Raw genomic sequence first — 26,468 nt, forward strand, 5'->3', positions numbered from 1 at the left:
AAAATCAAAAACTGAATATCTAAAAAGTAAAGAAATAAGCATAATTTTCAAAAGTAAATTAAAGAGAAATAATTAAACCATAAAGAAATTAAAAAATAAAATAAAGTGAAAAATAATTGTAATTTTTAGTGCTGATAATAAATAGCATCTTAGAGAATTTGTGAATAGCATATCAAATACAAAATGTTCAAACTGAAAAAAAAGAACTTAGATCATTTAGTCAATCAAGTGTAGGTTTAGAGATGGAAGGGACCTTTAAGTTTCAACTGGACTGACATTCTTACTTTACACATGAAAAACAGGCCCAAGGAAGAAGGGCTGGGAGGCAATGGTTCAGTGGAAGGAATACTGAATTTATTGTTAAGAGGACCTGGGGTTTACTAAGTCTGTTATTGTCTGTATGACCTTGGGTAACTGGTTTTTTCTCTTTCTGATAATTATATTTTTTTCCTCACATATAAACTCAAATTTTTAACATACTTTTTTTAAAAATTTTGAATTCTTTATACTTTCCCTCTCTCCCTGCAAAGACAAGCAATTCGATATAGATTAGATATGTGCATTCATTCAAAACATTTCCACATTAACCATCAAGTGATTTTGACTCTAGTTTTAACTCTTGTCTCTAAAGTACATAAGGGGCTGGGAGGAGGAAGGCAGGGTTGGACTGGATGACGCTCTTATTTATTCCTGTCAAGAAATGCTCTACAACTCCTATTTGACTTTCTGAAGATGGTAATACTATGGTGGTGATATTTTGCCCTATTTTCTTTTTATTTTTTTGCACAGATTTCTATAGTCCAAGGCATATATGGTTATCATCATTACATGCAGGATCGGATAGATGACAGTGGCTGGGGCTGTGCTTATCGATCTCTACAAACTATTTGCTCTTGGTTCAGACATCAGGGATACACTGACAGGTCCATTCCATCCCACCTGGAGATTCAGCAGGTACAGAGCCCCTGGTTTCTAGTTGTCCAATTCAGGCACTCTGAGCACCCTTGCATTAATTCATATTACCTCCTTATGATGGGTGTTCTTTTGAAGAAATCTAGTCCCTGATTACCCTTTCAGGTCAGAAAATAAAAGGAAACAAGTGCCCTAAATTTTAAACCTAGAGGCAGCAAGGTGGTACAGTAGATAGAGTGCTAGAACTGAAGTCAGGAAAACCTGAATTCAAATCTTTTTATGTTCCTCCACAAGTCACATTAACTTCTATCTGCATCAGTTTCCTCATCTAGAAAATGGAGGTAATGAAAGTACCTAACTTCCCAAAGTTGATTTGAGATAAAGTGAGAAATATTTCTAAATTGCTTTGTAAACCTTAAAGTGCTATATAAATGCTAGTTATTTTTAATATATTTATTTTTTCCATCTGCTGGGGCATAATAAAGGCTCTTGTTGATGTGGGAGACAAACCAGCAACGTTTGTAGGGTCACGACAATGGATTGGTTCTATTGAGGTACAGCTAGTTCTGAACCATTTGATGGGGATAACTTCAAAAATATTGTTTGTCAGGTAAGATTTTGCACTGATTTGATAATGGTATTTTTTCTAAAGGACACCTTAATGAGCTATTATCTTTAATATGCCATAATATTAAATTTTTCCTTTCCTTTTCCCTGCCCTTTTTATTTTCCAAATCTTTTCTACTTTTATTTATCCTTTCTATTTTCATTTGATTAGTTTTTATAGGATTTTGTACTTATGAGTGATCTTAGTAGAAATGTTTGCATATTTTTGGCCTAGGTCTGGGAGAAATTGGAAAATGTTAACTAAAAGTGGAGTGATAGAGAATTTGGCATCTTTTTAGGACCATATTCATTAAAAAAATCTTGAAATGGAAAATATTCATTATTGCTATATGACTGATCTATTTTGCTGTTCATTTTGTTAAAATATTCATAAATACATTTATAATATTGATATTAAAATTAAAATATTTATGCCATTTATTTTATTGTATATTTATGATGTTCATCTGCCCTTTGTTCCATCATATTCTTTGTTACTATGGTGAGAGCTTCTAATAGTTATATTAATTATTTAATGTATTCTGTAATTCCTCATATTCTAATCTTATTGTGTTTGATTCTTAGCTGAATAAGATGATTTAATGCAAATAAATAATAGCATTCCTTTGAATAAGTAATTTGAAAATTCTTTGAAGTGCTTTTTGTCACATTGCTCCTGACCTATGCCATTTTATGATGTCATAGATCATAAATTTAGTGAAAGTTGAGAGATTCTTATATGGTCATCTTCTTTAACCTTCATAATGTCATTATTACATTATTGTCAAACTATGATATAATATTGTTCCACTGAGTAGCCACTGTAAACATTATGCTTTACAGAACTTAGTAAGCATATTAAGATAGGCATACCATTCAGATGGCTCATAGCTTAAGTTCTTATCAGTCTTAAACACCAAAATAAAAAATTCTCCCTTTTAAAAGAATGTTGCCAAAAGAAAGGAAACCAAAAGAAAAAAGAAATTCATCTGTGGTTCAAAATGGGAACCTCACAAGTGGGAATATGAATCCCATGAGCTCAGAAGTGAGGATCTCTAAACTCTTTCATAAAATCTTGGTCTGTTGTATTTGATATTAGAAGCAGAAAATGCAGTTTGTCATTTCGTCAGCACATGCCCTCAAGAAGTTTTAATTATATCTTTAAAATACTCTTTAAGTACTTCTTTGTTAGCCAGACTAACTCAGTCTCTACTACTATCAAGGTGAACTAGAATTCTAGAATCCATCATGACTACTTCAAGATTCAACTTCTATGACTAGTTTCTGCCACTGCCAGTTAAATTGGTCTTACACTATCCAGCACCAACCTGTATCCTCTCCACTCTTCCACTAGAACATTATGTATCAGGAATTTTTCCCTTGTTTATTTGATGAAAGGCAGCATAGTGCAGTGGGAAGCATCCTGGATATGGAGTCAGAGGACCTCCGTTAGATTCCAGGACCTTCCTCTTATGACCTCAGACCTCTGGCACATCATTTAACCACTCTGACTGAGCCCATCTGTGATGCCATGGATTTCCATTTGTGATTGTTCTCACTTAGAACTAAAAAGTATTACTGTAAATAATATTTTCCTTAGATATTAACAAAAACTACTTCCAAATAACTTTTAGATTTACCAGCTTTATTTTTTTCACAAATAAATAGTTAAAACATTGTTCTTTAATGCTTATTATTCAAACTTGAACTTAAAGGTTAGAAATCTCATGCAAAACTGTCTCTTTTTTAGCCAAGGTTCTGAATTAGCTTCCCAAGGACGGGAACTTGCCAATCATTTCCAGAGTGAAGGAACTCCAATAATGATTGGTAAGATTTTGGGGAAGTGTGGGGTATTTGAGGTATAAGAAAGATGCTATTATTAAGCATATTTAATTTTAAAAGAATTTAAAATGAAGTTACATGATTATTGTCTGTAAAACTTATTTTTGAGAGTAACACTTTCTTATGGTAATAATATGAAAATTCTCACCAGAGTTTCTGAATATTTAGACAGTATCTCTAGTAATAAATAAGCTTGGAAGTGTTGTCCACAAATTAGATTGCAGTACTAGGATGGTGGTTTTTATTGAATGTGTAATTTTCTTTTTTTATTTAATTTTAACATTTTATTTGTTTTCCAATTATATATAATAGTAATGTGTATCCATCATTTTTTGCAAGGCTCTGAATTCTACAATTCCCCCCACCCCCTAAGGCTGTCTGATAGTCTCTACAGTGTTTCCATGCCATACATTGATGTAAATTGACTTTGTTATAAGAGTAAACATAAGGATAAACATAAACCCCCTCCCCCCCAGAAGATGAGAAACCTTAAGAATAGAGGGGAAAAAAATTGTACTTCATTCTGTGTTCAGATTTCAGTGTCTCTGGGGTGAGTTGCTTTCTTTATCATAAGTCCACCAGAGATGTTGTTTCAATATTTTTTCCCTCAGTTGCTATTACTAGCTGTATCTCCACTCTATTTCTCCCCACTCTCATTTATTCTATTCTCTCTCTCCTTTCATCCTGACCCTGTCCAAAAGTGTGTTGAATCTGAGTACCCTCTCCCCCAATCTTCCCTCTCTTCTGTCACTTATTCAGCCCTTCCCTCTTCCCATTCCCCCCTTATCCTGTCGCTTTCTTATTTTTCTCTAGGTTAAGATAGATTTCCTCTCCCTATTTAAGTATGTTTGTTATTTCCTCTCTGAGCCATTTCTGATGAGAATGAAGACTCACTCATTCCCCCTTGCCTTCCCCCCTTTCCACTCCATTGAAAAAGCTTTTTCTTGACTCTTACAAGAAATTTCTTAGCTTCTTCATCTCCTTTCCTTCCTCCCAGTACTTTCCTTTATCACCCATTGTCTCCATCTTTTTACTATATTAGACTATTATATCCTGCTCCTTCCTATGTCCTGAGATATATATATATATATATATATATATATATGCTCCTTCTAACAGCTCTTATAAATGAGAAAGTTCATATGAGTTATCAATATCTTCTTCCCTTGCAGGGATACAAACAGTTCAATATCATTAAGTTCCTCATAGTTAGTCCTTCTCTTCTGCTCCCTCTATGGTTCTCCCAAGTCCTGTACTTGGAGCTCAAACTTTCTGTTCAGCTCTGGTTGTTTCAATAAGAAAGTTTGAAAGTCCCCTGTTCCATTGAAAGTCCATCTTTTCCCCTGAAAGAGGATGTTCGGGTTTTTTAATTTTTTTATTAAAGATTTTATTTGAGTTTTACAATTTTTCCCCCAATCTTAATTCCCCCCCCACAGAAAGCAATTTGTTGGTCTTTACTTTGTTTCCATGTTGTACATTGATCCAAATTGAGTGTGATGATAGAGAAATCATATCCTTAAGGAAGAAACAAAAAGTATAAGAGATAGCAAGATCAGACAATAAGTTATCTGGGTTTTTTTTTTCTAAATTAAAGGGAATAGTCCTTGAACTTTGTTAAAATTCCACAGTTCTTTATCTGGATACAGATAGTATTCTCCATTGCAGACAGCCCAAAATTGTCCCTGATTGTTGCACTGATGGAATGAGCAAGTCCATCAAGGTTGATCATCACCCCCATGTTGCTATTATTAGGATGTACAGTATTTTTCTGGTTCTGCTCAGAGGATGTTCAGTTTTGCTGGGTAGTTGATTTGTGGTTGTAAACCAAGATCTTTTGCCTTCCGGAATATCACATTCCAATCCCTTCAAGCCCTTAATGTAGATGCTGCCAGATCCTGGGTAATCTTGACTATGGAACCTCAATAGTTGAATTATTTATATGGGGCAGCTTTTAGAACTTCCTCTTTGATTTAGGAGTTCTGGGATTTGTCTGTAATATTCCTGGAAGTTTTTCCTTGGGATCTCTTTCACCAGGTGACCGGTGAATTCTCTCAATTTCTATTTTTACCCTCAGTTTCTAGGATCTCAGGACAATTTTGCTGTATTATTTATTGAAAAATGAAGTCTAGGCTCTTCTCCTGGTCATGGCTTTCAGATAGCCCAATAATTTTTAATTTATTTCTTCTGTATCTGTTTTTGAGGTCAGTTGTTTTTTCAATGAGATATTTCACATTTTCTTCTAATTTTTGGCTTTTTTGGAAGAGTTTGATTTCTTCCTGCTTTCTTTTTTTTTTTTTTTAGGTTTTTGTTTTTTTTTCAGGGCAAATGGGGTTAAGTGGCTTGCCCAAGGCCACACAGCTAGGTAATTATTGAGACCGGATTTGAACCTAGGTACTCCTGACTCCAGGGCCAGTGCTTTATCCACTATGCCACCTAGCCACCCCATACCCACTTGAATTTGATGATGGAGAGAGAAGGGAGGGAGGGAAATTGTGCTTATCTTTAATTATAATATGCTAATTTGAGGAAGGAAAGAACTTGGGGAAATTTTCCTGGACATTGTGACACCTGAGACAAATCTTGAAGGCAAATAAGAATTGTGACTCTTGGATGTAAGAAATTTGAGACATAGGCGTCTGCTTGTACAAATGTATAGAAGCAAGAGGAGTTTGTTGTATTTAGGAGAAAATCTAGGCTCCAGGATTTCTCCTCCTTCCTGGCTTCCTCTAAGTCCCCACTATAATCTCAACTTCTACAGCAGAGTGACCAAGTTGTATTGTGCCCATCCTCTATCCAGATGAAACTGAATCTCCAGTACATCTCGCCATCTCTAAACCCACCAGTTCCCTCCAGTCTACCTCTCCATTCCCAATACAGGAATGTAAATGCAACTTTTATTAACTTCTATGGAACAGCATCTGCCTTGTGAATGGAATGCTGAACTTGGACTCAAAGAGCCTGTTTTAAATCCCACCTAACATTTACTAGATGTTAGACTGAACAAATCACCAAACACCTCCAAACCAGAGTTATAGATGTACATATTGTTAGTTCCCTCAAATCTTATAAAAATACATTGTTAATACAAGTAAATACATACATGTATATGTAATATATATAATGTACATTTTATAGACATATACATATATGAATGAATAAATGTTGAAGTACTTACCACCTGCCAAGCACTGTGCTGCTGCCTTAGGCATAGAAGTATAAGCTAGCAAGGTCCCTGCCCTCAAGGAATTCAGGGAAACTTAGCACAACTAAGGGAATGACTTAGGAGAGGGGAGTGTAGATGTGTGGAATGGTTCATTTATTACTAGGTTAGAGAGGACAGACAGGTGGGTGATTCAAGATGGAGTACCTGGGAGAGGGTAGGTTGATAATGATTGTATTTTGTTAATGAAGAGGAAGAGTGGTTATTTGATACAGTCGTAAGATCTTCAGAGGCTATTAAATTCTACAAACTTTCTTCCCCAAAATTCAGAGTGTAAAGAATTATATCCTATATATATATATATATATATATATCCAATATATATATATTATATATATACATATATATAAAGAATTATATCCAATTCATTCTTTTACTGTTTCAGCTAGTAAAATAGCATCTTTCCTATAATTTCTGTATGGAGCAGAGAGAAAAGGTAAGGGCATAAATCTGTCTCCTATATGCAAAGAAGTGTCTGTGAAGAATGATTGCAATTTAAATGATCATTCCATAGAGAAGACTAAAAGGTAAACATAAGAGCTGTCTTTAAAAAATTAACATGTTATGTGGTAATAGACTTGTTCTGTGATATATACCCAAGAAAGGATTGCCTTGTTACCTCTCTGAGCCTTTTGATGTGGGGTAGATTACATTATGGCAGATGGCATTCAGGCAGGGTTTTGACCATTTGTCAGAAATATTGTGGGAAAGATTTCTGGGCTAGTTGTGATTTGAGCAAGATGACATGAGAAACCTTAAATATCTGTATTCTTTGATTGTGTTAACAAAAATAATTAAAGATACACATAGAGCATCAAATTGAGTCTGAATTTTAAAAATAAATACAATGACTTCTAAGTATGCCTCCCTATATTCTTATGGTCTGAACATATAGGTTGGATAACTTAGAAAATAAAGCAATTCTTTAGTTTGAATGTGAAGCTTGAAATTTATTTTTTGATTTATTTCAAATCCTGTTTTTTTTTTGAAAGACAAGGGGTTAAGTGACTTGCCCAAGGTCACACAGCTAGATAATTATTCTGTGAGTCAGGATTTGAACTCAGTCCCTCCTGACTCCAGGGCAGGTGCTCTATCCACTATGCCACCTAGCTGACAGGTTTCCTTTTCTATAGGTGGAGGGGTCTTGGCTCACACAATACTAGGAGTGGCATGGAATGAGATGACAGGGCAAGTAAAATACCTGATCCTAGATCCTCATTACACAGGACCAGAGGACCTGCAAGTCATTTTGGAAAAGGTAGGTATTGTAAATGAAGATAATTCTAAAGAAAAAGAAATCGGATAGCTAAGACATGAGAAACATAGCCTCCTACAAAGGTACAATGAAACATATACTATCAAATGTGGTTAATACTACTTTGTTTCAAGAGAAGATTCTGTTTATGGGCAGAAAGTTGGGTATTAGGAAACTAAAAATTTTTCAGAATAAAATAGAAATTAGGTATCTATTCAGAGTTAATTTAATATTATAGAGAATCTCGATCCAGGAAGAGAAAAACAAGTTATTTAATAAAATTAGGCTTTAAAAGCTTATATTGTTTCTGATGTTAATGATGTTGGGAGTGTCAAAATAAGTTTTTACTGTGATTTGTTTTATTTTTTCCAATTACATGTAAAAATAGTTGTCAACACTCAATTTTTTAATATTTTTAGTTCCACATTTTTCTCCCTTCCTTTTCTTCCCCTCATCCTTGACATAGGTTTATATGAGTATACATGTTTAACTATGTTAAACATATTTCTATATTAGTCATGGTGAGTTTTTTTATATCAAAATATAAAAAAACAAATTTCGACTACATTTATAATTTCTTTGGTTGTTAGACTCAGTGATAGATATGAATAGAAGGTACTAACCTATCCCTTAAAAATTTTGAATATTAGAATAGCTAGAAGTTTTCAAGCATATTTCAGGTCATGCCCAAATTATAACATTCATTTATTAGATAAATAAACTTTAGATCTTGTCCATCAGTATTTATTTATAAGTATTTACAAGTCAGGCCAGAATTGAACAGGTAAAGGAATGCAGGCTGGGCAGTATGACCAGTATGACCTCCCTTGAAAGCAAAGGCCTATCTTTTTAATCCCAACAGTCTGCTAGTGTTGCTTAATGGTCAAATGTGGGATATAACAGCCTCTAAATTCAAATAATTAAAAATTAGTATCCTACTTCGGGATACTAATTCAGGATATTACAGGACTGAAAGCTGGAAGTCTCAATGCTCCCTCCTCCAAGCCCCTCTTGCTCCTTTCAGTTCCATCATTTGGTGGCAAGAGTCTCTCCAGATTGGGTAATGGTATGGCAGTTTCCCAGAGTAGGGTAACATGGCATCTCCAAAATTGGCTTCCCAGTTTTTCTTTTATGTAAAGGCCAAGTCCCATCTCTGCTGTATTAGAGAGGCATTTTAGGAATCCAAGGATGGTGATAGGAAACAAGATGTTACCTGCTACCTTCACATCCAGATCCATTTTTTTGGGGATTTTTGAGTACAAAGTGGTAAAAGGGGAAGGAAGAAATGAGAATATGAAACTGAGCTGTTCCCTGATTTACCTAGAGTTAATAGGAAGGCCCTAATTCTGATGACAGGTGCCATGGAATTGTCTGGGTACTAGTACTTTATTTATGAGGTTATTATGAGGGAAAGACCTTTCAGAATAGTTTTATGAGGGAAAGAAAAAAGGCTAACATTTAAATATGAAGGATGCAACAACTTTGGCTTGGAAGCTAGAGGAAAGGACTATTCTAGATAATAATGATAGTGAATAACAGGTAGCATCTCTCTAGTGTAGTACATTACAGTGAATTGATGCATTGAACACAATGACTCTGTTAAAAGCCCTATGAGGGTCAGAGCAATTATTTGCTCATACTGCTATGTGATAAAACATGATCTCAAAATGAAACTTTATTCTGGTCCACTGGATCTATTTTTTTTCCTCTCTTGAGTTCATAGTGCGTGCCAGTCAACCTAAGAACCCTTGGGATCATGGTTGTCATGTTTTATTATCAGCCAGTCAGGATTCCTGTGCAGGTTGATGATATCCTAAAAGGATTACATAACTAGAATGTAAGTCTTTTAAACCATTTAGAAAACATCAAAAAGAGTTATGTTGGAGAAAAGATTATTAAATTTTGCTTTTTTTAGAGTTAAAGATATTTAAAATATATCTTGCCTCATATAGAAGGGGGATTTAGGTTTTCATTTGAATTTCTGCAAAAACAACTTAGTTTTTAAGGTTAAAATGCCTATTACTACTCACTTTTATTTTTATACTTAATATCTGCCTAATATGTAAAGAGAGTCCTGGATGCAGATCTATCCCCACATAAGCTCTGTGGGATGACCAGTTAGAGGTGAAAGCCTAGAACCTACTGTACTACCTAGCTAGATTGATGGTCCTGAATAAGAAATAATGAATACAACTAATTACTGAGGGCCTTTTTAAAAAAAAAAATCAGACAGCAGACATACAAGTAAGTAAAATTCTTATTGATTTCCTGCATCGAATCATGCCTGTAAGGAATACTTTCTGCTGCAAATACTAGTCATAGTTTACTGATGGAAGGACTCAATCATACCTCATACTACTGAATTGAGGGTAAGGGAGATATTGAACATTATCTGCAAGTACATATGAGTTTGTGTGATATTTCTAACTACTATAAAATTCTAAATATATTTGTACATTTATGAATATATTTTTATTTTTTCCTTGGAAATTATTTTGTAATTAAGAAAAATTACCCTTAAGCCATTAATGAAATTTAGGTAACTATTACCCTGAGTTCATAATGTTTGTTGTTGTTGTTGATGATGATGATGATGATGATGATGATGATGATGATGATGATGATGATAGTAATACAGGAATGTTTGGATGTCTTCTGGCTTTGGGGCCTGAGGAGGTTACTGGAGCTAGACAGTGACCAGGTTTTTTTTTAATCCTTTTAATACAGGGTTGGTGTGGATGGAAAGGTCCAGAATTTTGGAAAAAGGATGCCTACTATAATCTCTGCCTTCCTCAACGACCAAAGATCATTTGAAGAATCTGAATAGAATCAATATTTATAATAGTTTGTTGGGTACATGAGGGTTATGTAAAAATAAAGCATACACTTCAGATAAAAACATAAAGCAGACAAATGTATATAGCAGCAGTTTCAATTTTAACAGTGTAGTTGGAACATCAAGCACTACAGTGTGTGTGAGATACTTTGGTTAGCAATAATGTCATTGCTACATTAATTGAAGAATGATTAAAATTGATTTTTCTTCATTAAAAAATACCCTAACAAAATACTTATATTAGTTTACATTAAAGATATAAAGTTAGAATACATACAAACAAATGCAGCATACCAAAACTATATGAATACATGTATTCTTAAAATGCTCTTCACTTAGAAGAAAGTTTTAATATATCTTTGTTCCTTCTTAGAAGAAGATGAGAACATTTCATGGATCAGTCTAGGAATTTTGTGATCCATAAAGAAATCACCAATCTAAAGTTGTGCTCCAGACTTCTTTCAATTTCCCATTTTAACACAAATGACCTGTTTAAAAAAAAAGAGCTATTTCCTTTGTGATATTTTCCACTGAAACCTGTACAGTGAGGAAATATTGAACACTGCAAGGATATATATGTATATATATATATATATATATATATATATATATATATATATATATATATGTATATGTATGTATATGTATATGTATATATGTATGTATATACATATATATATTAATTTGTGTGAAATATAACAAACCACTATACAATTTTAAACATATTTGGTTACCTTTTTACAAATGCTTTTTGTTTTATTTCCTTTGTTAATTATTACTAATTTGTAATTAAGAAAATACTCTAAGACTAATGAAATGTGAATGTTGATACGCTGAATCTATGGAAAATGGGGTAAGGTTCCTGAAACTACAAAAACTGTAATCTTTGGCTAGAGATTGCTTCTTCTGCATGTAATTATTTTTAAAAATTCTGATAATATGCACTTTTCCTAACACAGTAATTGTGAAAAAACTCATAAAATGCATGGGAGAGGAGAGGCGGTGCTGACCAGATGATGTCAGAAGAACCTCAAGGTTAAAAGTGGGGAGGGGGAAGCAACACCTGCTATCTAATTTCCCCTTCAGCTCCTCAGTTGATCTATTCCCTATGAAAGCACATATCCAGGGTGAGTCTTGACAAGGGCATCAAGCTAAGCACTGCTGAGAGAGTAGTGGGGAACAGTATCTTATTTACCCATGGACTTTAACCACTTGAGGAACAGTTTTTTCCAAGTAATTTTCTCCTTTAGCAGATACAAACTTGGGCATCAAAGTTACCATTTTGAAAGTGAAAAATGAGGTTTTACTCATAAGAATGCTTGAAGTTTGGAAAGTTAAACCACGAATATTGAGGATTGACTAAATTCTAATGGGAATACTATATTACTAAGTTCAAAACTATAGATTGAACTTTATTTAATTATTAAATATGAATATGGTTTTAGTGTTATTATGAGTTTAATTCTAATATTTCTATAAATTTCTTAACTATGGGGAGTAGAATATACATACTGCCTACCATCTGATCGCTGCTTCTTTCCATTTGAGTTGTCCACATTTCTGTGAGCTCTTTTATTTTTAAGCAGCAAAATACAGTTGTCAGTGTTGATTGAACATTTGGATTGTTTGCTTAAGTTCATATTCAGTGTATGTTTAACTGTTGTGAGAAATTTGGCACATTCCAGAAATCCACAAGACCATGCCAAGTCTTCTGCAGTCTGCCCATTCTTGTTAGGTAAGCTGCAATTTAATCATGGAATTGGAGAATAATTAAATAAAAATGAATTGCTATTTCTGAGATTTAAATTTTTAAAAGAGATTTCTTTATTCTGTGCTTTATTATCTCATCAACAAAAACATTCAAATAAACAATATCTTAAAAGGCATCTAATTTTGTCTGTGATCCTTTCCACACCCAAAAAGGAAAAAAATTATCATACATAAAACACTCAAAATTTATAATGTTATGAAGTGTACATTAAAATTTAAGAAAAACCCAAAATGTTCTTTTTGCTTGTGTCCTCTTCTGATCTCTGTATTTTTTCTGGTTTTCTTATTATAATTTATCATTTATGATGATCACAAAAAAATGGCAACTGTTATCAAACTAATTTGACTCTCTGTCAGGAAAAAAAAAACATTGTTGGGTGGTGAAGACAGGGAGTTCAACTTCAGTGGCCAACATTTTAAAGAGAAAGTAACAATTCTACACAGGGCTTTCTATTTTCTACAAGAAAGTTATGCAGTAAGATTATACACACAATTAAAATGAAATGGGATTTCCTCTGTCAAAACTGAGAACATTTCTGTAGATATCAACATAAAATTGTATAAAATTGTATTTGTAGAGCATTCTGATTCAGAATGTCAGACTGATAGGAGTGTGAGTAGATGGAATTGATGTCAAGTTAAAAAGTAAATTAAGTCTAGTATTTCTGTGCAGTGCACAAATAAAGTGCTAAATGCTAATGAACTCTGTATACCTCTGACTGTCTTCCTATTCCTGGTGTTTCCAAGGAAAGGATAAAATTGAAGTAGTTATTTGATTTTCTGCTTTACTGAGTTAATGGGGTTACATAAAATAACTTCTATAACGACATCCTGGAAACTGGTATACTAAACAAATGTTAGGTGGTTTCATTATTTACTCAATTAGGGCATCACTAGCTACAAGGAGACAGGCATTCCAAGCTTCCAACTTTGCTGCCTTATGTATTGGAGCTTCTCCAAAAGTATCCTGAATAAAAACAAAAAGATAAATTTAGGTTTGCTACACAAGAATATCTCCTCCCAGCAGCTTTCTCACTGGAATGGAAAACAATGAAGCAAGTCTAAATGATTTGAGATCTGAAAACTACTGTTCTGGTTGCTTGCCATGATAACTTTTCCCAGTTTCATGATTTATAGCAAAGGTGTTGAAGCATTCCTGAGTGCAGCCTAAACCAGCTTAAAATGTAACTAGTTAATATTTAACAAAATAAGAATACGATAAAACATGGTTACTATTATATTTTAAAACTTGGTCAACATATGGCCTGTGTACAGATGAGTGGCCCCTTTTTGTATTTGGGTTTGACACCACCATGGAATTTGGACATGACTGGCCTTCTGTCAAATATGTACAAAAGGATTTTATTCCACAGGCACCTTCTGGGTAGACATGGATATCTCCATATACACTGCTAGTATGAAAAGTGTTTTCATGGTTAAGAGTAGGGGAAAAAACCCTACATTCTTCTTAGATAAGCACATCAGATAGAACTAGAAACTACCCTACAGAGCAATTACAACTTAAAAAGATCAAAGGGTAACTTAATTTTATTCTCTTCACTGGCAATTAATTCCAGGTAAACAGCTGAAGCTATCTTCAGAAAATTTCTCCAGAATATTAGAAGAAAGTAATAATAGTAGTAATGGTATCGGGGCCTCAACAAGTTAGGGGTGCATGGCTAAGAGTCATTGGCTCTGATTCTCAGAGGATTCAAGATCAAATCCCAACTCCAGGGTCTCAAAGTTTTCCTCAGGTTAGAGTTCAGTGGCCACCAGTTTTGGTTCTCTCAAACTCAGAGTGAAGCTTTAGATTTGCAAGGGGCCTGATTAAATAATCCAACTTTCTCCATTTTGGGGTATCTGAACTACTGAGAAACTTAGTCCAAGTGTCAGACGAAGAATTTGAAAACATCTTTGTAAATCTTATGACCCACATGCTCTCTTTCATAATCTCCCTTTCTACTAATTTATCAGATAAGGAAATCGAGAGGCCAGAGGCCATGGGAGCCAAGTTTAAAAGTCGAAGGGCCAGTATTCTTTGCAATATACCGAAGGAAAAAAGGACTCACTGAAAGAAGACCTGAGTGTTTGCAGCCCAGCCCTCCGGGTCCCTAGTTACCTGTTGGTTGAGGTCAGCTCCCGCCAGCAGCGGCCAGAGAAGGAAGGCCGGGGCGGCCAGGTGCGCGGGGGCCGGGGCGCAGGTGTCTCGGGGCGCGTTCACGGCGCAGCCGGACTCCAGCAAACGCTTCGGACTGTGCACCTGAGGGGGTGCCGGGTAAGGTCCCCGGGGTGCGCCTCCCCCAGCCCCGGCCGGACGCGCAGAAGAGGTCAGCGCGGTCAGCGCGGCCCGGGCCTCCCCCTCCTCCCCGACCCTCCCTTCTCCCCCTCGGGGCCCCGGGGCTGGGGCACAAACACCGCCACGTGGCGCTCGGGGCTCCCCGAAGAGTGGGCGGGGAGAGGCCGCCCGGGCCCCGGGATCAGTGCAGGAGCCCGGCCGGGCCGGGCCAGGCCGGCTCGTTCCCGCCCTGGAGGCCCGGGGCCAGCCCTGCTTGCGTGGCTCCCCGAGTGGACGGGGCGGGAGCCTGGGAGGAAGCACAGGCCCTGGAAGACCACCCAAAACAGCCCTTCCCCAGAAGGCAGAGTGTCCAGGGAGGGACTGGGGTCGCTCCCGGGACTGGGGGGCACTGCGCCGGGGGAGGGGGAGGCGGCCTCCGGTGGAGCCCGGACCCGCCGGGCTGGCCAGAGTTCAGTCCGCAGCCCACACGGGCTGCCCTTACAACGGCCAGCCTTTCCATCCCTTTCTTAATAGGCTGTCACTTCCTGGGAGCAATTTCTCGTTTCTTTCCAAAACCTGCGCCCCCAGTCCGAGTCGCGATCCTTCCTGGGGTAGGAGGAGCCCAAGAAAGAAAGTTGTGGACCGGGGGCGCGAGAGCGAGAGGAAAGCTGGGCGTCGTGGTTTTCTTGGGGTTTCCATACAGTCACCGGGGCTCGGCCGGACCAGAAGGAAACCGGGCCTGGACCCAACATTCCTGCCTTTTTGTTTGTTTTTTTAATTTTTTATTAGATTTTTTTTTACCAGATAAGTTTTTAATTTTTTTTAGATTTTTTTTACCAGATAAGGTTTTTAAATTTTTTTAGATCTTTTTACCAGATAAGAGTATTTTTAATTTTTTTTAGATTTTTTTACCAGACAAGAGTTTTTTAATTTTTTTAAAATTTTTTTAGATTTTTTTACCAGATAATAGTTTTTTAATTTTGTTTAGATTTTTTACCAGATAAGAGGTTTTTTATTATTTTTTTAGATTTTTTACCAGATAAGAGTTTTTCATTTTTTAGATTTTTTACCAGATAAGAGTTTTTTATTTTTTAAATTTTTTAGATTTTTTACCAGATAAGAATTTTTTAAATTTTTTTAGATTTTTACCAGATAAGAGTTTTTTATTTTTTTAATTTTTTTTAGATTTTTTTACCAGACAAGAGTTTTTTAATTTTTTTATTTTTTTAGATTTTTTAGATTTTTTTACCAGATAAGAATTTTTTTTTAATGTTTTTACATTGTTTTTACCAGATAAGAGGGTTTTTTAATTTTTTTTTTAGATTTTTTTTCTTTTTGTTTTAATTTTGAGGAAGGGGCGGGGCTTTTGTCCCAGTTGTAGGGAGTCATGAAAGTGAGAAAGGTGGCTACTTGCTTTTGGGAAGAAGAGCCATCGTGCCTCAGCCAGGCCCCTGCGCTTTGAAGGCCATTGGGACCCAAGGGAAGGCGCAGGAGGGCTGGCACCAGCCTCGAACAGGGAATTGGGAAGGTCCTGATGAGCCCTGCAGGGGATCGTCTTGGCTAGAGGGAAGAGGGGGCACCCAACAGGTAAGGAAGCCCCTTTCTGCCCAGGTGGTGGTGTGAAAGGCATAGCATGAGGCTGTGAAGATGGTGCCACGGTGAGGGCACTTGTACTGCAGGCTGAGAAGTCATCTATGGAAGGAGAGGGCCAGGCTAGATGAGAAAGGTGGAAGATACAGTGGCATACCCTTGCCACCCACCTTCCATCTTCTACTGAGGAACTCCTGTTGATGAGCCAGCCGGCACCCTGATGGGAAAGGGGAATGTCTGAAATATGAAGGAAGAGGTCCGAGGGAACCTTGAGGCAGGAGTGGGGGAGGGGGAGAAGCAGAAGGATGGCAGGGTTAAGAGATGTAGTTCTAGCCAGATATGGGGGCTATATAGGAGAGCCAGGTGGAAGTGAAGTAGACCCATGAGGCGGAGATTCACAATAGAGCAGGAGCTGTACAGTCCTGGGCTGAGATGAGAGAATGTTAAGTTTCTGGACCTCTTTAGCAAGAAGAGCAGCAGCAGTCAGGGGCTAACACAGGTCTGCTAGCTTAGAGAGGTTTAGACAGGTGTGGGACCACCTTTAGATCCTGACTGGACTTCTAAACTTGTCTTTCATCTGTGTAAGGCAAGAAGGGCTTGTTCTGGAAGGGAAATGGCCTTCCTAAATTTGCAAAAAAGGGTAGAGATAGATAGGTATTTCAGGGAATAATGGTTCAGAGAGGAAGGGTCCTTTATATGCCTCATTAAGATATTTGGCTAGAACCCCAAAATTGGAAATCCTATTCTGGAAATATCCAGACAAACCAAGGAAGGACAAAATTCTTGTTTGGTCCAGGACATGGGCATAGACTAGAAGGGTTCTCATCTCTTCCTGTTATGGATTTCTCAGAACTGTAGAACTAGTGAATCTGAAGCCTGGATAGGTCACAGATGGGAGGGAGAGCTGGGCTTTGTCCTGGGCCACCTGATACCTCTTATTTGCCAGGAAGTTAAGGAGATTTAGCAGGTTACTTTTTTTAATTTTTAGAAAGGATTTATTTATTTTGAGTTTTAAATTTTTTTTCCCAATCTTGCTCCTTCCCCCCAGCCCCCACAGAAGGCAGTTTGTTAGTCTTTACATCATTCCCATAGTATGCATTGATCTAAATTGAATGTAATGAGAAAGAAAAATCATATCATGCAGTATGAGATATAGTAGAATTACATTAAGACAATTTTTTAAAAATTAAAGGTACATAGAAAGTCTTTGGTCTTTGTTCAAACTCTACAATTCTTTCTCAGGATACAGATGGCATTCTCCATCACAGAGATCCCAAAATTGTGCCTGATTGTTGCCCTGTTGGTATGACCAAGTCCATTAAGATTGATCATCACTCCCATGTTGCTGTTAAGGTGTACAGTGTTCTTCTGGTTCTGCTCATCTTGGTCAGCATAAGATCATACAAATCCTTCCAGGCTTCCCTGAATTCCCATCCCTCCTGGTTTCTAATAGAACAATAGTGTTCCATCACATACATATACCACAGTTTGCTAAGCCATTCCCCAATTGATGGACATTCCCTCAGTTTCCATTTCTTTGCCACCACATACTGCTATAAACATTTTTGCACAGGTGATATTTTTACCCTTTTTCATAATCTCTTCAGGGTATAGACCCAGTAGTGGTATTGCTAGATCAAAGGATATGCATATTTTTGTTGTCTTTTGGGCATAATTCCAAATTGCTCTCTAGAAAGGTTGGATGAGTTCACAGCTCCACCAGCAATGTATTAGTGTCCCAGATTTCCCACACCCCTTCCAACATTGATCATTGTCCTCTCTGATCATATTGGCCAGTCTGAGAGATGTTTTAATTTATATTTCTCTAATAATTAGTGATTTAGAGCAGATTTTTCATATGACTATGGATTGCTTTGATTTCCTCATCTGTAAATTGCCTTTGCAAATCCTTTGACCATTTGTCAATTAGAAAATGGTTTATCTTTTTAAAAAAAATTTTGTCAGAAACACTAGTCATAAAAATTTTTTCCCAATTTACTACATTTCTTTTGATCTTAGTTACAGTGGTTTTGTCTGTGCAAAAGCTTTTTAATTTAGTGTAATCAAAATTATCTAGTTTATTTTTAATGGTGTTCTCCATCTCTTCCTTGGTCATAAATTGCTTCCCTTTCCATAGATCTGATAGGTAAACTATTCCTTCATTTTCTAGTTTGTTTATAATACAATTTTTTTAATGTCTAGATCCTGTATCCATTTTGATCTTTATCTTGGTATAGGGTGTGAGGTGTTGGTCTAATCTAAGTTTCTACCATACTAACTTCCAATTTTCCCAGCAGTTTTTATTGAAGAGAGAGTTTTTATCCCAATAGCTGGACCTTTCAGTTTATCAAATAGCAGATTACTGTAATCGTTTCCTGCTATTGCACCTAGTCTATTCCACTGATCCACCATTCTATTTCTTAGCCAATACCAAACAGTTTTGATGACTGATGCTTTATAATATAATTTTAGATCTGGTAGGGCTAAACCACCTTCTTTTGCACTTTTTTTTGTTAAATCTCTGGGGATTCTTGACTTTTTATTTCTCCATATGAATTTACTTGCAACTTTTTCCAACTCATTAAAGTAATTTTTTGGAATTTTGATTGTTAGGGCACTAAAGTTTAATTTTGGTAGAATTCTCATTTTTATTATATTAGCTCTACCTATCCATGAGCAGTTGATATTTGCCCAGTTATTTAAGCCTGATTTTATTTGTGTGAGAAGTGTTTTGTAACTATTTTCAAAAAATTTCTGCATCTGCCTTGGCAGGTAAACTCCCAGATATTTTATATTGTCTGAAGTTACTTTGAATAGGATTTCTCTCTCTAGCTCTGCTGTATCTTGCTAGTCATATATAGAATTGTTGAGGATTTATGAATTTATTTTATATCCCATGACTTTGCTAAAGTTGAAAATAATTTCTAGGAGTTTTTTAGATGATTTTTTTGGGATTCTCTAGGTATATCATCATGTCATCTGCAAAGAGTGAGAGTTTTGTCTCTTCCTTCCTTATTCTAATTCCTTCAATTTCTTTTTCTTCTCTTACTGCTGAAGCAAACATTTCTAATACAATATTGAATAGTAGTGGTGATAGTGGGCATCCTTGTTTCACCCCTGATCTTATTGGGAATGCCTCTAGCCTATCCCCTTTGCATATAATGCTTGTTGATGGTTTCAGATAGAAACTGTTTATTATTCTAAGGAACAATCCATTGATTCCTGTGTTCTCTAGTGTTTTTAGTAGCAATGGGTGCTGTATTTTGTCAAAGGCTTTTTCAGCATCTATTGATGTAATCATATGATTTCTGATAGGTTTGCTATTGCTATAATTAATTATACTGACAGTTTTCCTAATATTGAACCAACCCTGAATTCCTAGGATAAATCCTACTTGGTCATACTGTATTATCCTAGTGATAACTTGTAATCGTTTTGCTAAGATTTTATTTAAGATTTTTGCATCTATATTCATCAGGGAGATAGGTCTATAATTTTCTTTCTCTGTTTTAACTCTTCCTGGTTTAGGTATCAGCACCATATTGGTATCATAGAAAGAGTTAGAGTTCTGTCTTCACTTATTTTTTTTTTTTAGTTTTTGCAAGACAATGGGGTTAAGTGGCTAGGTAATTATTAAGTGTCTGAGACTGGATTTGAACCCAGGTACTCCTGACTCCAGGGCTGGTGCTTTATCCACTGTGCCACCTAGCTGCCCCTTCACCTATTTTCCCAAAGAATTTATACAGAATTGGAATCAGTTGTTCCTTAAATGTTTGCTAGAATTCACTTGTGAATCCATCTGGCCCTGGAGATTTTTTCTTAGGGAGTTCAATAATGGCTTGTTGAATTTCTTTTTCTGAGACAAGTTTATTTAGATATTTGATTTCCTCTTAATTTAACCTGTCCAACTTCTAGTTTTGTAAATATTTGTCCATTTCATTTAGATTATCAAATTTATTGGCACAGAGTTGGGCAAAGTAATTCCAAATTATTACTTTAATTTCCTCATTGGTGGTGAGTTCACCTTTTTCATTTATGATATTAGCAATTTTATTTTCATCTTTCTTTTTTTAATAAAATTGACCAGAGGTTTATCAGTTTTATTGGTTTTTTCATAAAACCAGCTCTTGGGTTTATTTATTAGTTCAATTTTTTTTTGCTTTCAATTTTATTAATTTCTCCATTCATTTTTAGAATTTCTAATTTGGTATTTAACTGGGGGTTTTTAATTTGTTCTTTCTCTAATTTTTTTAGTTGCATACCAAATTAATGGGATTTCCTCTTTCTCTAATTTATTCATGGAAGCATTTAAAGATTAATATATTCCAATATCTACCTTGAGTGTATCCCATAGATTCTGGTATGTTGTTTCATTATTGTTATTATCTAGGATAAAGTAATTAATTCTTTCTGTAATTTATTGTTTGATCCACTCTAATGAGGTTATTCAGTTTCCAATTAGTTTTGGGTCTTGGCTCAAAATACTTTTTGGTCCTTGGCCCAGTATTCCATATGATTTTTATTGCATTATGATCTGAGAAAGACGTATTCACTATTTCTCCCTTTCTACAGTTGATAATTAGGTTTTTATGCCCTAGTATGTGGTCAATTTTTGTGTAAGTGCCATGTACTGCATAAAAGAAAGTATATTCCTTTCTTATCTTCATTCAATTTCCTCCATAAGTCTATCATGTCTACAATCTATTTACTTCCTTTACTTCCTTCTTGTTTATTTTATAGTTAGATTTATCTAAATCTGAGAGTGGGAGGTTGAGGTCTCCCACTAGTAGAGTTTTGCGTCTATGTTTTCCTGTAACTCCCTCAACTTCTCTAAGAATTTGAATGCTGTACCATTGGGTGCATATGTATTTAGTATTGAAATTACTTTATTGTCTATAGTACCTTCTAGGAGGATATAGTTTCCTTCCTTATCTCTTTTAATAATATTCATTTTTGCATCTGCTTTGTCTGAGATAAAGATTGCCACCCCTAGCAAGATTCTTTTGAGAAGATTCAAGGTCTGGATTGCATAATAGAAAATCATCAACATAATGGTGAAGAGTAGAGAAGGAAAGGCTGATTTCTAAGAGATCTTGGGCAAAGATTTCGCCACAAAGATGGGGGCTGTCCCTAAATCTTGAGGAAGAAATGTCCAGGTGAGCTGCTGTCACTTTAGGGTATCAGGGTTGGCCCAGATAAAGGCAAAAAAATCTTGGGAACCTGCATAAAATGTTAGAGTAAAGGTATCTTTAAGATCTAGGCCTAATGTGCTATCTGATGCACTGTTTAGCTGGTCTAGGAGAGAGGTTAGAAATGGATTAGTAGATCTGAGAATCATCAGCTTGGAAATGTTTCAGTGGGAGCTGGTGAGATAACTAAACAAAATGGAATTGAGGAAAAGAGAAGTGGGTAAAGGACAGAACTTTGGAGGTTTAGCAGATATGTTTTAGATGAAGATTCATCAAAGGAGACTAAGAAATGATTGGATAGGAAAAGAATCAGGAGAGCAATGCCACAATTACCTAAGAAAGGAGGGCAAAAGGGAGAAGAAAATGATCAAAAATGTCAGTCACTTTGGAGAGAGCAGTTTTAGTTGAAAGATGAAGTCATATTGAATTGAATATATGAAGTCATAAACCAGAATGAAGAAGGTTAAAAAAAAATAAAATGAAAAGGAGGCAGGAAGACTCATCCTTCCCAAGTTCAGTCCAGCCTAAGAAATTTACCATCAAGTCACTTTACTCCTTTTGTCTCAGTTCATCTGTAAAATGAATTGGAAATGGAAATGGCAAGCCACTCCAGTATCTTTGCCAGAAAAACCTCAAATGGGGTCATGAGTCAGATGTATCTGAAGTGACTCACCAATAATGGTGCTTAATATTTTCTTTACATTTTACATGCTCTCTGCAGTCTTACATCTTACATTCTAAGTAGGCTGATAAGAAACATAATCATAACATTAGTGCATAATAAATATATTTAAAAGGTAAATTTTTTTAAATATTAATATATTTGTTATTAAAAAGGTAAAAATTGCTAGGTGAGACAGGGTGAAATTGATCTACTGATGAAGGGGAATCAGGAAAGCTTTCTTGAGTTGATATTCGGTTAGGCTTTAATAGAATGGATAGTAATTCAAAAGTCAGAGGATGAAACATTCTTTTTTAAAAATTATATAAATATTTTATTTGTTTTAAATAATATACAATAGTAGTTTCCGCCTATCATGTTTTTGAAAAATTTTGAAGTTTACAATTGTTCCCCCCATCTTCCCTTAACCTCCCTCCTCCCTCCACAGAAGGCATTCTGATAATCTTTACATTGTTGGATGAAACATTTTAAGTCAGAGGTTTCCATACTCCTTTGCTAAACCTTTTCATACACTCCAGTCAATATATAAGGAAAAAAATTCCGTAATTAACCATTCTTATAGTAAAATAGACTTAATTTGAAAGACATACTGATTTATGAAATATTCCCTACATGCTTTGTTTATTCCTATCAAAATATAAACTCCTTGAAGACAGAAGCTATCTTTTCTTTTTTATTTGTATTCCTAGTCCTTAAGATAACATTGTCAGTATTTAATCAGGTATATACTAACACTAAGTCCAAACTGCATTGTCCTGTGACCATCAGATGCTTATCTTGTAGCAGTTCAAGATTTTCTCCCCCTTTTCCTCTCATTTTGTGCATTTCAGATGTGCCCCAAATCAGGAGCTTTGGTCATTGACTCAGCATCCTGGGCATTGGTTCAGTTGACTGTTATTTTCAGTGCCTAGAGAGTAGATACTATAACTGTTGTGGTTTTGTGTAATTTTGTGAGGTGGCAGTCCTCAAAGAGTAGACTTGTATTAGCAAAACTACTGCAAAGATCAACAGTTTGTGATGAGACTTAGCTCTTGGAATCTTGTCTGAGAAAGACCAAAATGAACTGCCTCTACTGTTATTTCAGAATAAGTAAAAGTGAAGTGGAACTGGTACTAATCTTAGTACTATGGAGCTAAGACCTTAGAACCAATCACAGGATCTGAAAACTTGAACTTAATGATAATCACTTGTCATTTATAGCACTTTAAGACTGCAAAGTGCTCAAGATGGGGACAAAAGAGCAAAGTCTCTTAGAAGCTCTCTCATAAAACTTCGAAACTAAGGACTCTAACTAAACTTTTGAGAGACAGAACCCACAGAGGGACCCAATGAGGCAGTTCTCCTACTCAAGGTAACCTGGAAAAGAGCAGAAAGGCTCTGCTCCCTGGGGTTGGAGGGGCAGCCCGGCAGAGGGAAAGAACTTCAGCCTCCCGGAGGCAGCCCCAGGGCGCTAGTAGCTGCAGCTCACAGCAGCGGGGTAGTCTCCACAGCTACACCCCGGGGAGCACCGGGCACAAAGTGGGGGAAGGGGGGGCTCTGCCAAAGCAAGCACATGAAGCCCAGCCCTCAGGGCACACAGCTATCAACTTGGTCTTTTGGCAGCCCAGATCTAGGAACAGAAGCAGGCGGAGCCAAGTAAGCAGGAGCCCCCAGGGTATGAGCCCATTGAACCTAGGGAGGGAAGTGAAGAGAGAGAGACTGCAGAGCTCTGTCCTCTGCCCCTGGAACAGGACTCTGCCGCTCTGACCACATTCAGATCCTGATCACAGTCTAGGCCCCCCCATAGAACAGCAGGGCCCCCCCACCTCAGCCCCGTGGCAGAGGGGGGTGCTTATGGTCATTCACAGACCAGGAGGGAGGACAGAGCCTCACACACTGAGATCCTTGTGGGAGTGCCCCAAAAGCTCAGGAAGCACCCCAAAACCAGGCTCAGGCTGGGAAAATGAGCAAGCAGAGAAACAAGAGGAAGACCATTGAGAAATATTTTGCATATGAGCCCAAGAAGGATCAAAATACTCAGTCTGAAGATGAGGAAGCACAAGCTCCTGCATCTAAAGATTCCAAGAAAAACAGAAATTAGGCTCAGGCTATGATAGAGCTCAAAAAACACTGAAAATCAAATGAGGGAGTTGGAAGAAAAACTAGGAAAAGAAATGAGAGAGATGCAGGAAAAACATGAAAATGAAGTCAGCAGCCTAGTCAAGGAAATCCAAAAAAAATGTTGAAGAAAATAACATGCTAACAGCCAGCTTAGGTCAAATGGATAAAACAGTTCAAAAAGTTATTGAGGAGAAGAATGCTTTAGAAAGCAAAATTGGCCAGGTGGAAAAGGAGATAAGAAAACTCTCTAAGAAGAACAAATCCTTCAGACAAAGAATGAAACTCAGGGAGATTGATGAATTTACAAGAAACCAGGATTCATTACTTCAAAACCAAAAAAAAAAATGAAAAATTAGAAGAAAATGTGAAACATCTCATTGAAAAAACAACTGATATGGAAAACAGACTTAGGAAAGATAATTTAAAAATTATTGGAATACCTGAAAGTCATGATCAGGAAAAGAGCCTTGACATCATTTTCAAAGAATTACTACAGGAAAATTGCCCTGGTATTCTAGAAGCAGAGGGCAAAATAGAAATGGAGAGAATCCACTGATCCCCCCGAGAAAGAGATCCCAAAAACCAACCCCTAGGAATATTATAGCCAAGTTCCAGAACTCCCAAGTCAAAGAGAAAATATTATAAGCAGCCAGAAGGACACAATTCAATATCGTGGAGCTGCAATCAGGATCACACAGGACTTAGCAGCAACTACATTGGAAGCTTGTAGGGCTTGGAATATAATATACCGGAAGGCAAAAGAGCTTGGAATGCAACTGAGAATCAACTACCCAGCAAGGCTGAATGTCCTCTTCCAGGGAAAAAGATGGACTTTCAGTGAACCAGGAGAATTTCAAATGTTCCTGTTGGAATGGCCAGAGCTGAACAGAAGGTTTGATCTTCAGATACAGGACTCAGGTGAAGCATAGAGATTGGAGGAGAGAGGGAAAATATGAGGGACTTAATGATGATGAACATGTATTCCTGCATAGAAAAATGACACTGATAATACTCATATGAACCTTCTCAGTTAATAGAGCAGGTAGAGGGAGATTTTATAGTTGAAGCACAAGAGAAAGCTGAATTTGAAGATAAAATATGGTGTAAAAATGGAGTCAATAGAAAAAAGGGAAATGTGATGGGAGAAAGAAAAAGGAGAGGTGGAATAGACTAAGATATTTCATATAATAAGATTTTTCTTTGTTACAATGAGCTATTGCAATGATCTGGAAGGGGGGAAGGCAAGGGGGAATGAGGGAATCTTGGCTCTCATCAGAGGTGGCTAAGAGTGGAAACAGCATATATACTCAATAGGGTATAGACATCTGGAGTAAGAAGGTGGGGGACAGGGGGAAGGGGGGAATATGAATGAAGGAGGAGAGGATTGACCATGGGGGGAGAATGGTCAGATATAACACATTTTCCTTTTTACTTCTAGCAAGGGGCTGGGATTGGAAGGCCTGTCGTGGTCCATAGGGCTGGGTGGATGCTGGGCCTAAGGGGTGGTATGGGGGCTCAGGGCTTCTTGGCCCCAGAGCCGGGGATCTATCTGCTGTGCCACTTAGCTATGCTACAGCAGAGTCAAAGTGAAAGGAGAGAGAAAATATAGTACATGGTAGTGGAGAAATAAGAAAGGAGGGAGTTGCGATCAGCAATAGCAACATTGGAAAAATATGGAAGTAACATTTGTGATGGACTTACCATAAAGAATGTGACCCACTCACAACAGAGTTGTTGGTGTTGGAACAAAGACTGAAGCACATTTTTTATTATTATTATTTTTTGGGGGGTTCAGGGCAAATGAGGCTGGGTGACCTGCCTGGGGCCACATAGCAGGGTGATCTTTGGGTGTCTGAGGCCGGATTGGGACCCGGGTGCTCCTGGCTCAAGGGCCAATGCTCTGCCTGCCACCCAGCCACCCCTACTATTATTACTATTTTATTTTATTTGGGATCTTTTTTTTCTTTTTTTGGTTTTTGCAGGGCATTGTGGTTGGGGTAGCTTGCATATCACATGGCTGGGTGATTGTTGGGTGTATGGGGCAGATATGGACTTGAGTGCTCCTGGCTCCAGGGCTGGTACTCTGTCCATTTTGCCACCTTGCCATACCTACAATTATTACTATTTTTTTAATTTTAATTTTTTTCTCTCTCCCCTTTACTTTATCGCTCAAGTGAGTCTATATTTTGTG

At 36.8% G+C, this 26,468-nt stretch overlaps 3 protein-coding genes across 4 annotated transcripts in view; 1 reads left to right on the forward strand and 2 right to left on the reverse strand.

The window, feature by feature from the left end:
- CFAP96 (cilia and flagella associated protein 96) overlaps positions 1–2,948 on the reverse strand; it is an 87,147-nt gene extending 84,199 nt beyond the window's left edge. The window contains exon 1 of one of the 2 annotated variants that reach the window (XM_074228849.1): positions 2,847–2,948. The gene's annotated coding sequence lies outside the window, so the exon portion shown is untranslated. The remainder of the gene's footprint in view (positions 1–2,846) is intronic. The other variant, XM_074228850.1, reaches the window with a different exon arrangement.
- The window catches only part of UFSP2 (UFM1 specific peptidase 2), a 41,213-nt gene extending 29,962 nt beyond the window's left edge, over positions 1–11,251 (forward strand). Inside the window, exons 8-12 of the mRNA XM_074228844.1 lie at positions 790–954; positions 1,398–1,522; positions 3,269–3,345; positions 7,714–7,838; positions 10,563–11,251. Coding sequence (XP_074084945.1) covers positions 790–954; positions 1,398–1,522; positions 3,269–3,345; positions 7,714–7,838; positions 10,563–10,649 — 579 coding nt within the window. The 3' untranslated portion in view covers positions 10,650–11,251. The remainder of the gene's footprint in view (positions 1–789; positions 955–1,397; positions 1,523–3,268; positions 3,346–7,713; positions 7,839–10,562) is intronic.
- Positions 11,252–11,354: 103 nt separating this feature from the next.
- ANKRD37 (ankyrin repeat domain 37) lies at positions 11,355–15,468 on the reverse strand. Its single transcript, XM_074231555.1, has 4 exons — positions 15,293–15,468; positions 14,561–15,176; positions 13,320–13,408; positions 11,355–12,411 (listed from the first exon to the last, which is right to left on the reverse strand). The coding sequence occupies exons 1-4, from the start codon at positions 15,466–15,468 to the stop codon at positions 12,156–12,158; spliced, it is 1,137 nt and encodes a 378-aa protein (XP_074087656.1). The 3' UTR covers positions 11,355–12,155.
- Between the last annotated feature and the right edge of the window lie 11,000 nt (positions 15,469–26,468).

This window comes from Macrotis lagotis, chromosome 3 (genome assembly GCF_037893015.1).
Source record: "Macrotis lagotis isolate mMagLag1 chromosome 3, bilby.v1.9.chrom.fasta, whole genome shotgun sequence".
Classification (NCBI taxonomy): domain Eukaryota; kingdom Metazoa; phylum Chordata; class Mammalia; order Peramelemorphia; family Peramelidae; genus Macrotis; species Macrotis lagotis.